The 14,963-nt window shown below is 38.2% G+C and overlaps 1 protein-coding gene across 1 annotated transcript; it reads right to left on the reverse strand.

The window, feature by feature from the left end:
• Nucleotides 1-4,467: 4,467 nt before the first annotated feature.
• On the reverse strand, nt 4,468-13,481 carry LOC124089308 (melanoma inhibitory activity protein 2-like). The gene is given in 4 exon segments (XM_046439290.1): nt 4,468-4,511; nt 4,514-5,884; nt 12,754-13,423; nt 13,425-13,481. Coding segments are annotated over 4 exon segments (2,142 nt in total).
• Nucleotides 13,482-14,963: the final 1,482 nt, after the last annotated feature.

The raw sequence follows: 14,963 nt of genomic DNA on the forward strand, positions 1-14,963 counted from the left end.
TCAATGCAAAGCTAAAACTATAAACTCTTAGAAAAAAATAGAAATACATCATTTTGGCCTTACATTTAGTAGTGTTTACTAATATAAGGCACCAGCTAAGCAACAAAAGAAGTAATAAGTAACTTGAACTTTGTTGAAAATAAAAGCTTTTGAGCATCAAAGAATGCACTATGAAATTGAATTGACAACTCCCAGAATGGAAGAAAATACTTGCAAATCGTAGATTATAACTCAGAAATTACTCTTACCCCAAATATAGAAAGAACTGTTACAACTAAGCAACAAAGAAAATCCCCCCAAAAGTGTCCAAAGACTTGAATATGCACTTCTCTAAAGATCATTATGTTTGCAAAACAGTCATCATTTATCATTAAAGTATTTCAAATCAAAGTCATAATAAGAGATGACTTAATGGCTAGAAGGATGGCTACAATCAAAGACATGGACAATAGCTTATGTTCTCAGGAACGGAAACACACAGTGACCTGGGGAAGAAAATGTAAAGGACGTGGCAGCTTTCTAGCAGAGTCTGGCAACTTCTTCCATGTTAGACCAGAGACTTACTAAGTGACTCAGCAATCCCACTCCTAGATGTGGGAAACAAAGTTAGACATGCACACAAAAGTTTGTATATGAGTGTTCACATCAGTGTATTCAAATAGCCAAAAAGTACAAGTGACTCAGTCAAATAACAAAATAGATTAATAAATACAGCATATCCATCTAGTGTAATGTTGTTCTGCAATAGAAAGGAATGGAGTACTGATAACATGCTACAACAAGTGTGAACCTTGAAAATATTAGGCCAACTCAAAAAGCCAGTCACAAAAAGACAGGGTTTAACTAAGTTGCTGAAGGCCCTGATTTTATCCTTGATGAAGGAAGGGCCACTTGGCACTTTGTCCCATGTGAAGACAGCCACACACCTCTCCAGGCACAGTTAGAGACAGGCTTACTGAAAAGTTCCTAGGAGAAGCCAGGTTTCACAGCATGCTTTCCATAGTTCCTCCCCCAAGTTCCCTGGGGCCACAATTCCTTTCAACACCTGTTCCTCCAGCAGGTCCTCCAGACAGAAGACAGCATCTTTCAGAATATTCCTTGTCATTCCATGCCATTGTCCTGCCTAGACTTCTCATTCTTGCCTTCCTCTGGACCTCACCAGAGAGCCACTTTCAAGGTTCCTCAGTACAGAGCTCACTGCTCTCAGGCAGCAGGCCCTGCAGCCTCCAGGAGGTGCTGTCCTTAGAGGCATGGGCTAACAGAAGAGAGGGGACTCAGGAAAAAAATGCATCATGTAATTTATATCATGGAATTTTCCTATGGGTACCTAAAGTATATTCATATTTTGAATACAGGTTTACATGTCCCAAAGAAAGTTGTCATTTCTTATTTCCAGGAATCTGTCACTTTAAAACACTCTAAGAATAGGAGGCCACATTTGTCATATTTTTGACCTTCATAAAGTTATATGTTGAAAAAAAAGACAAAAAAATAAAAAGTTGCAAGTTGTCCTCTTACCCAATATTAATATAGCTAATGGCACAATGACTCTTTCATCCAAAATTTCAGGCAAGGATTTATGAACAACATTCCATTACCAATAAAGCCCTCCCCAATGAATCCTCAAATGGAAACCTCACCAGACTGGATATCCCAGGATGTGGCACCACCTAAAACACCTATTGAAATCAGGCCACCTGCCATCTTCACTGAGAACCCACCTCAGTGAGAACTCACAGCTCCCTCACTGGCACCCCTCAGTTTTTTTGTTTTTCATTTTAAATGTTTTGTTGTGGTTAAAATATACATGATGTGAAATTTGCCATGTTTACCATTTTTTTAAAAAAAAACATTTTTTGTTATAGATAGACACAATACCTTTATTTATCTATATGTGGTGCTGAGGATCGAACCCAGGATCTTGAAGGTTCTAGGTGATCACTCTATTGCTGAGTAAAAACCCCAGCCCTCATTTTTTAAAAAACATAATCCTTTTATTGAATATCAGTACTCTCAGGTCCATAAGCATATTTGAGGAATATTGATATCCCCTGAGTATATGAATTTAATTCATGAAATGAATTCTACCATACCAATTTCCTCTATTGTAGAAGAGTAGATGCTGGCCAAGTGCTAGGAAATATTTCAGGCCTTTGATAAAGCCACTATAGAATCAAAGAATCCCTGTAATAAGTAGAACATTAGAAAATAATTCAGGTCTAACTATTATTGTTATGTATTTTTGGCTTATATTTCTTTGATAATAGAGATATACTCATTTCCTTTTTAGATTATTGTTAGTGGTTGTTAAGACATAATCATGGGCTTGGGTCTTGGCTCAGTAGCAGAGCTCCTGCCCAGCATGTGTGAGGCACTGGGTTTGATTCTCTGTACTACATATAAATAAATGAAGTAAATGTCTATCCACAACTAAAAAACCTTTATAAATAAAACAATAATATACTTATTAGTTTCATTCACTGGTGCTATATTTTTCCACATAAGTCATGTAAAAAAGACTATTACTTTAATTATGACATCTCAAATATCAGGAGCAGGACTCTTTTATAGTTGTGAGAATTTTGATTTTTATAATAATAGCCCAATTATTTAGGTAAAGTGCATATAGATATGTACTGTGTATATGACTTCATTTTTGGACTTAATACTTTCTTATTTTTCTATAAGTTGCCAATTTTTAATATTGTTTTTATTTTATTTAACTGTCATTTTCAGAGCTGCAAACAAAGTTGGAACCTGATTCAATAAATGGTGTCATATTTAGAAGGTCCTTTCAGGTTTTTCTTCTGAAACTATAACTTTTATAGGACTGTATCATGGTATTTAGGAATTTCAGTTCTGTTTTCAACCTAAAATCACCTTACTTCCAGTTTCTTGGTGTCAAACATGAAATATACTAGGAACTATTCTCCTGTAGTAGTTAGAGCAGAAGTAGTTCTGAATTAACATTAGTGGGGGGTCATCAGTCCATTTTATATAGACCATGAATGTAGACTTGTCTTCCATTCATTTAGAGCAAATAATGTTTTATGCTAGAAAGTAAAAATTATAGGATTAATTTAACAACCAGCGTTACTCTTGAGGGAAAACAGATTAGATTTATTGAACTTGTAGTGTTTCTTTTTCAATGCCCAACATTTTTTCTCATTTAAATTAATCATGGGCTCAAGTATCACTGAAAGTCTCCACTGGCCATCAATTGTGACAAAGCTGCTTCTTATATTTAAGAAGAAAATTATATTATGGCATTTATTTTAGACTTAAATGTATACTCTTTACAAAAACCTGAAGAGCATATTTAACACTTGAAAAAAAAACTTTAACCACTAATTCTTAATTAGGGTATTTTTAATAAATGTTCTTTCTTGGTCTCTAACAGGGAAACATTGTTCAAAGTGTCATCTCCAGACTGGTGCAGTTTTGTAAATTGTTACTTATATGCAATGATATAGAAATTGAGATTAAGAAATTCAAACATTTATAGTAGTTTAGCAGAGTCATTTTATGACTATCGGATCTACCAATAATAAAATTTGAAGTTATGTCTTTGTTTCTTCATTTCAGTGTCCTAATAATTCATTTCTATTTTAAAACAAAGACTAGGACAAAACAAAGACTAGGACACTCCCAATATCAGTGAACCACAGCAAAATGGGTACAAATTAAAAAAAAAAGATGTAAGGGAAAACAGAGACAGAGTGAAGTTTCCAATTTCTACAAGTTTTCTGATAACTGATTTTTTTATTTGAAATCTTCTATTTCCATGACATGTATAATTGTGTTTTCTGATTTACTCTTAATATGCTCTAGTATTTTTTATGGAAAAACTAGCTGATTTTTATTATCAATGCCAAACAATATTTTATATCAATTAAAATCTTTCATTAAGCATAAAGTTACTTTCACATTTGCTACAATCACAGTAAATATGTTTCTTTGTATAAAGGGACAGCCTTTGTTTGGAGTTTAAAATATCCCCAACTGCAAGATTGCATATATAAAACTCAATTTCTTGTTCATATAATAGTGCATTAATCAAATTAAATGTTATAGTCTCTAGAATAAGATAAAATGGAAATAATTTACTCATAGGATTCATATTTAAACCATGTTTATTTACAAACTACTAAGAATTGTAATCCCATTAAGCTTCAATTGGAGAAAAAGTATAATCATTTAAATAAAAGCAGTTACTTAAACTATAAATGAGAGATAAGTTACTTTTGAAGGCAGATACAAAATATAGTCAGGTTTCCTTTGTGCTTCTGGATGTTCAATAGCAGGCTATTTGAAGGTGGAATCAACCCTGAAGGGAACTCACTTCTACTTTCAGAATATGGGGGTGGGAGGAGGGGGAAGAAATCCAGCTCTTGGGGGGAGATAATGAGGAAAACACCACAGTCCCATTGGGAATGGAGGGTGTGGTGGGCCCAGTGGAAAATATCCTCAAGATGCTCCATACATGTTTCCTGGAGGAGGTGGAGGAAAAAAGGTCCTCTTCTCATGAACTGACTCCTTGGATCCACTGGAAACAATGGACCTCTGATTGGAAGGAAAGGTGAGAAAGCAAATCCAGAGCCACTTACTTCATTTTCAGGAGGGAGAGATGAATCAGGCAAATTGGAATCACCAAGATTGACTTTGATATCATTTCTACTGTATTTAATATCTGAAGACGTAGACCCCTCCATTTTTTCCAAAGGCAGCATAGTGGAACTTTTGAATTCTGATGGTGTACCATAATTATAATAACATCCATCTTGCCTTTGTAGAGGAAGCTGTGGATCAGAATATGTTTGGCTTGGTGGAGGGATCATTATCATATGGGCCTGTTGACATGGAGGTGCCAGGGGTCCAGTGTCAGAAGGTGCTCTCTGAGGATCAGTTAACCTATTGCAGTTTGATTCTCTTCTTTCATTGCTAGTTGGATGATCCAGAGAATTCTCTGGGCCCCTTGAGCCTCTTCCTTCTCCCACTGTCACCAAAGGTGAGAGTATGAGTGGACCCTTCTTTTCCACATAAGGTCTCATTTCACATGAAGGTTGACTCAATGGTGAGGGACCATTTGGAGAATGACCTCTGCCAAAGGCTGTATTTGAAACATCAAGTGCAGAAGGATCTTTTTCTGCAAGTTTAAATTTGAACTCCATTTCAGTTAATTTTTGTCTGTTGTGATCATTTTGTTTTCTTAAATCATTGAGGTATCTTTCAGCACTCTGAGCTGCCAACTCATTACCATGTGTTTTTTTCTCATAGTACTTAACATGCCCCTGATAAAAATGAATGGTTCTCTTCAATTCTTCTTCAAGATCATTGGCTCATTTTCTATAGGTCTCCAGCGGTTTAGTTGTATGGCTAATCTTTTCCTCCACTTTGGAAAGTTTCACTTCTTGCTCTACCTGGTAATTTTTCTCTCCTATTAGTTTCCATTGGAGTTCCATTACATTTTATTGATATATTTCCATCATGACTTTAAATTTCTGCTGAAGATTCTGATTCTCACTTTCAAATTGTGTATTTTCTGCTTGCAAAGATGCTTGTTCTGTCTTAAGATTTTTAATATGTCCTATAACACCTTCCTTTGTCTCAATTACTTCAGATAATAAAGTAAAAATTTGATTTCCTTCTCTTTCTAAGGATTTAAAAGAGGCCTTTAACTTTGCAACATAAACCAGTTTCTTCAAAGCCCCTTTTGGCTGATCTTCAAAGTGAGCACCAATTTCTGATTCACTCTCCATTTCCAACTCCAAGTTACCATCATCTTTTAGGACTTCTGCAAGCACAGGAGCCCAATATTTCATCTGCAGCAAGTGTTCAGTCAGAGATTTAATGTGATTTTCTTTATCTCTTAGAACTTGTTCTGTATGATCTTTATTTATTTATTATTTTTTTTAATTTTAATTTTAATTTTATTTTTTTATTGGTTGTTCAAAACATTACAAAGCTCATGATATATCATCTTTCATACATTTGACTCAATTGGGTTATGAACTCCCATTTTTACCCCAAATACAAATTGCAGAATCACATCGGTTACACACTCACATTTTTACATAATGGCATATTAGTGACTGTTGTATTCTGCTACCTTTCCTTTCCCCTACTATCCCCCCTCCCCTCCCCTCCCATCATCCCTCTCTACCTCATCTGCTGTTGTTCAATTCTCTCCCTTGTTTCCCCCCCTTTCCCCTCACATCCTCTTCTATGTAATTTTGTGTAACATTGAGGGTCTCCTACCATTTCCATATGCTTTCCCTTCTCTCTCCCTTTCTCTCCCCCCACTCGTCTTTGTTTAATGTTAATCTTTTCCTCATGCTCTTCCTCCCTGTTCTGTTATTAGTTGCTCTCTTTATATCAAAGAAGACATTTGGCATTTGTTTTTTAAGGATTGGCTAGCTTCGCTTAGCATAATCTGCTCTAATGCCATCCATTTCCCTGCAAATTCTATGATTTTGTCATTTTTTATTGCTGCGTAGTACTCCATTGTGTATAGATGCCACATTTTTTTTATCCATTCATCTATTGAAGGGCATCTAGGTTGGTTCCACAGTCTAGCTATTGTGAATTGTGCCGCTATGATCATTGATGTGGCAGTATCTGCAGGATCTTTTAAGATCCTCAGGGAATAGTCCGAGGAGGGCGATAGCTGGGTCAAATGGTGGATCCATTCCCAGCTTTCCCAGGTATCTCCATACTGCTTTCCAAATTGGCCTTACCAATTTGCAGTCCCACCAGCAGTGTACAAGTGTACCCTTTTCCCCACATCCTCGCCAACACTTATTGTTGTTTGACTTCATAATGGCTGCCAATCTTACTGGAGTGAGATGGTATCTTAGGGTGGTTTTGATTTGCATTTCTCTGACTGCTAGAGATGGTGAGCATTTTTTCATGTACTTGTTGATTGATTGTATGTCCTCCTCTGTGAAGTGTCTGTTCAGGTCCTTGGCCCATTTGTTGATTGGGTTATTTGTTATCTTATTGTTTAATTTTTGAGTTCTTTGTATATTTTGGATATTAGGGCTCTATCTGAAGTGTGAGGGGTAAAAATTTGTTCCCAGGATGTAGGCTCTCTATTTACCTCTCTTATTGTTTCTCTTGCTGAGAAAAACTTTTTAGTTTAAGTAAGTCCCATTTATTTATTCTTGTTATTAACTCTTGGGCTATGGGCGTCCTATTAAGGAATTTGGAGCCTGACCCCACAGTATGTAGATCGTAGCCAACTTTTTCTTCTATCAGATGCAGTGTCTCTGATTTGATATCTAGCTCCTTGATCCATTTTGAGTTAACTTTTGTGCATGGCGAGAGAAAGGGATTCAGTTTCATTTTATTGCATATGGATTTCTAATTTTCCCAGCACCATTTGTTGAAGATGCTATCCTTCCTCCATTGCATGCTTTTAGCCCCTTTATCAAATATAAGAAAGTTGTAATTTTGTGGATTGGTTTCTGTGTCCTCTATTCTGTACCATTGGTCCACCTGCCTGTTTTGGTACCAGTACCATGCTGTTTTTGTTACTATTACTCTGTAGTACAGTTTGAACTCTGGTATCGCTATACCTCCAGATTCACACTTCCTGCTTAGAATTGCTTTTGCTATTCTGGGTCTTTTGTTTTTCCATATGAATTTCATGATTGCTTTATCTATTTCTACAAGAAATGCCATTGGGATTTTAATTGGCATCGCATTGAACCTGTAAAGAACTTTGGGTAATATCGCCATTTTGATGATGTTAGTTCTGCCTATCCATGAACAGGGTACATTTTTCCATCTTCTAAGATCTTCTTCTATCTCTCTCTTTAGGATTCTGTAGTTTTCATTGTATAAATCTTTCACCTCTTTTGTTAGGTTGATTCCCAAGTATTTTATTTTCTTTGAGGATATTGTGAATGGAGTGGTTTTCCTCATTTCCATTTCAGAAGTTTTGTTGCTGATATACAGGAATGCCTTTGATTTATGCGTGTTGATTTTATATCCTGCCACTTTGCTGAATTCATTTATTAACTCTAGCAGTTTCTTTGTAGACCCTTTTGGGTCTGTTAAATATATTATCATGTCATCCACAAATAGCGATAATTTAAGTTCTTCTTTTCCAGGGCTGGGGATGTGGCTCAAGCGGTAGCACGCTCGCCTGGCATGTGTGCGGCCTGGGTTCGATCCTCAGCACCACATACAAACAAAGATGTTGTGTCCACCAATAACTAAAAAATAAATATTAAAATTCTCTCTCTCTCTCTCTCTCTCTCTCTCTCTCTTTAAAAAAAAGTTCTTCTTTTCCTATTTTTATGCCTTTAATTTCTTTTGTCTGTCTAATTGCTCTGGCTAGTATTTCAAGAACTAAATTGAATAGAAGTGGTGATAGAGGGCATCCCTGTCTTGTTCCAGATTTTAGAGGGAATGCCTTCAGTTTTTCTCCATTTAGGATGATGCTAGCCTGAGGTTTAGCATATATAGCTTTTACAATGTTGAGGTAAGTTCCTGTTATCCCTAGTTTTTCTAGTGTTTTGAACATAAAGGGATGCTGTACTTTGTCAAATGCTTTTTCTGCATCTATCGAGATGATCATATGGTTCTTGTCTTTAAGTCTATTGATGTGGTGAATAGTATTTATTGATTTCCGTATATTGAACCAGCCTTGCATCCCGGGGATGAATCCTACTTGTTCATGGTGCACAATTTTTTTTGATATGTTTTTTATTCGATTCGCCAGGATTTTATTGAGAATTTTTGCATCCAAGTTCATTAGAGATACTGGTCTGTAGTTTTCTTTCTTTGAAGTATCTTTGTCTGGTTTCGGGATCAGGGTGATGTTGGCCTCATAGAATGAATTTGGAAGAGCTCCTTCTTTTTCTATTTCTTGAAATAGCTTGAAAAGTATTGGTATTAATTCTTCTTTGAAGGTTTTGTAAAACTCCACTGTATACCCATCCGGTCCAGGGCTTTTTTTGGTTGGTAGTCTTTTGATGGCTTCTTCTATTTCTTCCTTTGTTATTGGTCTGTTTAAATTGTGTGTGTCTTCCTGACTCAATCTGGGCAGATCGTATGACTTAAGAAATTATTGATATCTTCACTATCTTCTATTTTATTGGAATATAGGGTTTCAAAATACTTTCTAATTATCTTCTGTATTTCTGTAGTGTCTGTTGTGATATTGCCTTTTTCATCCCGTATGTTAGTAATTTGAGTTCTCTCTCTTCTTCTCTTCCTTAGCATGGATAAGGGCCTGTCGATCTTGTTTATTTTTTCAAAGAACCAACTTTTAGTTTTTTCAATGGTTTTTTTTGTTTCAATTTCATTGGTTTCTGCTCTAATTTTAATTATTTCTTGTCTTCTACTACATTTGCTGTTATTTTGCTCTTCATTTTCTAGGTTTTTGAGGTGTAGTGTGAGTTCATTTATTTGTTGGTTTTTTCTTTTTTTGAGGAAAGAACTCCAAGAAATGAATTTCCCTCTTAAAACTGCTTTCATTGTGTCCCATAGATTCCGGTATGTTGTGTCTGTATTGTCATTTGTCTCTATGAATTTTTTGTCTCCTCCTTTATGTCTTCTGTAACCCATTGATCATTCAGTAACATATTGTTCATTTTCCATGTGATGTAGGATTTTTCCTTCCTTCTTTTATCATTGATTTCCAGTTTCATTCCATTATGATCAGATATGGTGCATGGTATTATCTCTATGCCTTTATATTTACTAAGAGTTTCCCTATGGCATAGTATATGGTCTATCTTTGAGTAGGATCCATGTGCTGCTGAGAAGAACGTGTATCCACTTGATGATGGTTGATATATTCTATATATGTCAGTTAAGTCTAGGTTATTGATTGTGCTATTGAGTTCAATAGTTTCTTTATTCAGCTTTTGTCTAGAGGATCTGTCTAATGGTGAGAGCGGTGTGTTGAAGTCACCCATAATTATTGTGTTGTAGTCTATTTGACTCTTGAACTTGAGGAGAGTTTGTTTTATGAACGTTGCAGCTCCATTGTTTGGTGCATACAAATTGATAATTGTTATGTCTTGTTGGTGGATGGTTCCTTTTAACAGTATATAGTGTCCTTCTTCATCCCTTTTGATTAACTTAGGTTTGAAGTTGATTTTATTCGATATGAGTATGGCCACTCCTGCTTGCTTCCGAGGGCCATGTGAGTGATATGATTTTTCCCAACCTTTTACCTTCAGCCTGTGTATGTCTTTTCCTATCATATGAGTCTCCTGAAGGCAGCATATTGTTGGATTTGTTTTTTGATCCAGGTTACTAGCCTATGTCTCTTGATTGGTGAGTTTAGGCCATTAACATTTAAGGTTACAATTGAAATATGATTTGTACTTCCAGTCATGTTTATTTATTTATTTATTTTAGTTTGGCTAGTTTTTACTTTTTGGTTATTTTCCTCCCCCTTTACTGAGATACCTCCTGCTGTTAGTTTTGGGCACTATTTTTCAATTCCTCTTCTTGTAGTATTTTGCTCAAAATGCTTTGCAGTGCTGGTTTTCTGGCCTCGAATTCTTTTAGCTTTTGTTTATCGTGAAAGATTTTAATTTCATTGTCAAATCTGAAGCTTAATTTTGCTGGATACAGTATTCTTGGTTGGAATTCATTATTTTTCAGCGTTTGAAATACATTGTTCCAGGATCTTCTTGCTTTCAAAGTCTGTGATGAAAAATCAGTCGTTAACCTAATTGGTTTGCCCCTGAATGTAATCTGCCTCCTTTCTCTCGTAGCTTTTAATATTCTCTCCTTGTTCTGTATGTTGGCTATCTTCATAATTATGTGTCTTGGAGTTGGTCTATTACGGTTTTGAATGTTTGGGGTCCTGTAGGCTTCCAGGATTTGGCAATCCATTCCATCTTTCATCTCTGGGAAGTTTTCTAGAATTATTTCATTTAGTAGGTTGTCCATTCCTTTGGTTTGATTCTCTGTGCCTTCTTCTATCCCGATAACTCTCAGATTTGGTTTTTTTAATGACATCCCATATCTCTTGAATAGATTGCTCATGGGATTTAAGCATCTTTTCTGTGTTGACTATATTCTTTTCAAGTTGATAAACTTTGTCTTCATTATCTGATGTTCTGACTTCTACTTGATCTAGTCTATTTGTAATATTCTCGTTTGAGTTTTCAATTTGGTTTATAGTTTCCTGCATTTCTAGGATTACTGTTTGATGTTTTTTTAGATCTCTATCTCCTGGTAAAGCTCGTTCTTTGCCATTTGAATTTGTTTGTTTAATTCATTTTCAAAATATACTTTTATTGCTTGGACTTGCTGTCTCATGTCTTCTCTAATATTCCTTTCCATCTGAGTTAGGTATGCCTTGAGTTCTTTCCCTATCCCTGTTTCTGATGCTTCTAGGTCCTCCTGTAGATTTAAGTTGTCCTGCATTGTTTGTACTCCTTTTTTCCCTTGTTTTTTCATGATGTTCATGCTACTTTCCAGTTCTATTTGATTGCTGTGTTTCTGCTCTCTTCTATAAATTTGTTTTGGTTTTTATATCTCTGTTATCTCTCTTTTGTGTTGGTAGACTATGCTTGCTAAAGTGGATTCCACTGAGAAGGAATTCTGACGGCCAAGCTCCAGTGACGTCACCTCCCTGCTATGGCGGGCCCCAGGCTCCTTACTGGGGTGTCCGAATGGAGGGGTTGGACTGTACTGTCTCTGGTTGGTTTCAGCTCCCAGACGCCGGCAGCTGGGTGGTCTCCAGCCGCCCAGTCACGCTGGCAGCCGGTGGGCGATCGGTCACCCGCGGGTGGGCGGACTCCAGCCGCCCAGTCGCTTGGGCAGCGGGTGGGCTGTCACTGGCTGGCGGGTGATCTCTAGCTGCCCAGTCGCGGGTCGGTCCCCAGCAGGCAGGCGGTTTCCAGCCGCCCAGTCGCGCAAGCAGTGGGCGGATGATCGGTCACCGGCGGGTGTGCGGTCTTCAGCCACCTAGTTGCACGGGCAGCGGGCTGGCTGTTGCAGGCGGGCGGGCGGTCCCCAGCTGCCCAGTCGTGCTGGCAGCCGGCGGGCGATTGGTCGCTGGCGGGCGTGTGGTTTCCAGCTGCTCAGTTGCAGGGGCAATGGGCCGGCTGTCGCTGGTGGGTGGGCGATTTCTAGCCGCCCAGACGCAGGGGCAATGGGCCGGCTGTCGCAGGTGGGCGTGCGGTCTCCAGCCACCCAGTCGCAGGGGCAATGGGCCGGCTGTTGCTGGTGGGAGGGCAATCTCTAGCTGCCCAGTGGTGCCGTCGGTCAAAGGCGGGGGGGAGGTCTCCAGCCACCCAGTCCTGCAGGCAGCGGGTGGAGTTTCTCCAGCCGCCCAGTTGTGAGGGCCTGGCCTCTAGTCCCCTGGTTTCTCCTGCTAGTCCTGGTTTCTCCTGCTAGACCAGTTTTCCCCTGAGTGATGCCTCTAGGCAGTTCAAACTGTACTCTGGGCCTGCCGTTTGTTGGGCGTGGAGGGTGGCTATTGAAAACCCCCTGGCACTCTATTGTTTTGATTTTTTCCACTTGCCCCTCCCCCCACGCTGACAATACAGGTTTCGTTTTCCCCGCTGATGGGAGGGGGAGTTGAAGGTCTGGTGTCTCTAGTTCTCCCCACGTCTTTATGCAGGCTTGCTCTGATAATCGCTCCCCCAGAGAGCCTAGGAGAGATTTTATGCGAATTCCCTGCTGTATGGGAGAGGAGCTGAGTAAAACACACCTGTTTTATTGTTGCAATCTGTCAGAGAGTGGCGGTGGTTACTTCAGCTCTCCAAGATGGTCCTGCATGATCTTTAGAGTGTTCAAGTACCATTTTCTGTTTATTGAGGCCATTCACTTTTTCTTTCCATACCTCAACTTCTTCTAAAAGCTGTTTCTGACTTTCCTGAAGGTAGAAATTTTCATTCAAAGCCTCTTTTATTGCTACTGTAACTGCTTCTTTATTCATTTTAAATATTCTCAAGGTTGTTTTAGCTTGAAATTTGAGTGATTTTGATTCATCTTCTAGGGACTTAATTCTTTTTAATATATCCACCATCAATTCATCCTGTTGAAAATATTTAGTTTTCTCTTCTTTTAGCTTTTTTTCTAGAAAGAGTATTTCATCCTCAAGTTTAGATATGGACCTATCCAGGTTTTCATATATTGTCTCCAAATTTTCTGATTTTATTGACTCCTTCTCCAAAATGGTATCCTTTAAAGATGACTCTAAGTCTTCATAGTCTTTTTGAACAAGACTAACCTTTTCAAGTAGTTCACATTTTTCTTCAATTAGTCCAGAAAGTTTTAGAGCAAGCTGTTTTTCTCTTCTCATGTAATGCCTGCTTCTCACAGACTGATAACTTCTCCACAAAAACAAGAGAACAACAAAAAATCCAATTGTTGTACATATCATCAATTCCCAGGGACAGCCATAAGGACTAGGGTGTGTTTCCATGTCTTCAGACAAGGCAGACCACAACCCTGCTTACTTCTTCCAGGACCACCCCCAAGTAGGGCTGAGGGGCAGCCATTGCCCTTCCATCACGATAAGGCTACTTTGGCTATTCCCTCTGCTACCACACCATGCCCAGCCATGCCAAAACAGGCTGTGGACACTCAGGCCTTTGGTCAGGAACAAACCTGCACCAGGCAATGGAGCAGATCATTGTGAATCAGTGGTTGGGGGCAGCTCCATGCATGGGCATGGGGAACCCTGGTCATGGTCTCCCAGGGGCCTAGCACACTCATGCTGCCTGTCAGAGAAGTCTTTGCCCTTCACTGTGCTGTGAATCTTGAAGCAGCAAAGGTTCAAGCCTGTCCCAATCAAGCCAGAGAGGATTCCTCTCCAGGTCACCCACCCATTGGTTTGGTTTAGGCCAGAACTTATTTTGTGCCATTCTGTACAGTCATAATATCACCCAGCTTGATGTCACTAAAATTCTAAAGCTCTGTAAAAAATTTAAAGAGATAGTATGTCATATATTTATATTTGTACCACTTGTCCTTTTGTTTTAATGACTCATTCCTTTCCCTCCCCTCCTGTCCACTATCTCCTTCCTTCCTTCCTTCCTTCCTTCCTTCCTTCTTCAGTTCCTTTTCTTGCAGTGTTGGTAGTTAAATTTGAAGGCCTAGTACATGCTGCACAAGCTCTCTAGCACTGAGCTATATCTCCAGGCCTGTTGACACTTTCTGTAGAAGCCATGTGAATTTCTGTAGAAGCCATAGAAAACTTCTCATGTTAGACTATTTTAAAAGTAATTTTAGAAGAGTGCAAACATGGGCACAAATCAGTTTTGATAAGTTATTTTTAAGAATTACAGCATATGCAATGTTTCTAAAAAGAAGGAGCTTACAACTTGAGTTGGTTTTCATGTCAGTTATTGTAGACTACTATTTAAGAGTCATCCAAATCTTTTTTCAGATGTTCTTTTCACTTCTCATAGGATGTAAATACTTCTAAGCAAACTGGTCATTATAAATATATAGCAATGAAAAGGATAAGATAAGTCAGTGTTTGCATCAAACAAAACAGAATAAAATATTGCATGGGATTCTCATACAGAGACAGGGGACACCAAAGTATTCAATAGGAAGCAGTGTTTATTTGTGTGCATCCAGCTTCAGTGTATTCTTATTCAAAGGCTCAGCATTTAGTGTAGGGAATGATCCTTTATATATTCTAGTTAGTTTCCTTTTACATACTAGCCTTTGTCTTCATATAAGGTAATACACATTCCTGTTTGGGCATTCTATTTCTATACTACAAAGTAGCAAGAATGTTCAAAACTGATTTCCAGAGGGCTCACAATGATACAGACAGCGTCATATTCTCTTTCTTTTGTTCTGAGAAATCTGTACCACAAAATGTAGCTCAGTGGTAAAGCACCCCTTGGCTTCTATTCCCAGTACCAAACCAAACAAATGACAGATGAACTTCATTTAGGGCAGAGAATTTAGTATTATAATGAGTTAGAGTGAGTAAAGTTTACCCTAGGTCACTTTAGAAAAGGAGC

This window comes from Marmota monax, unplaced genomic scaffold, assembly GCF_021218885.2.
Source record: "Marmota monax isolate L192 unplaced genomic scaffold, Marmota_monax_Labrador192_F-V1.1 WCK01_AAM20220418_F8-fsc00005, whole genome shotgun sequence".
Lineage (NCBI taxonomy): Eukaryota > Metazoa > Chordata > Mammalia > Rodentia > Sciuridae > Marmota > Marmota monax.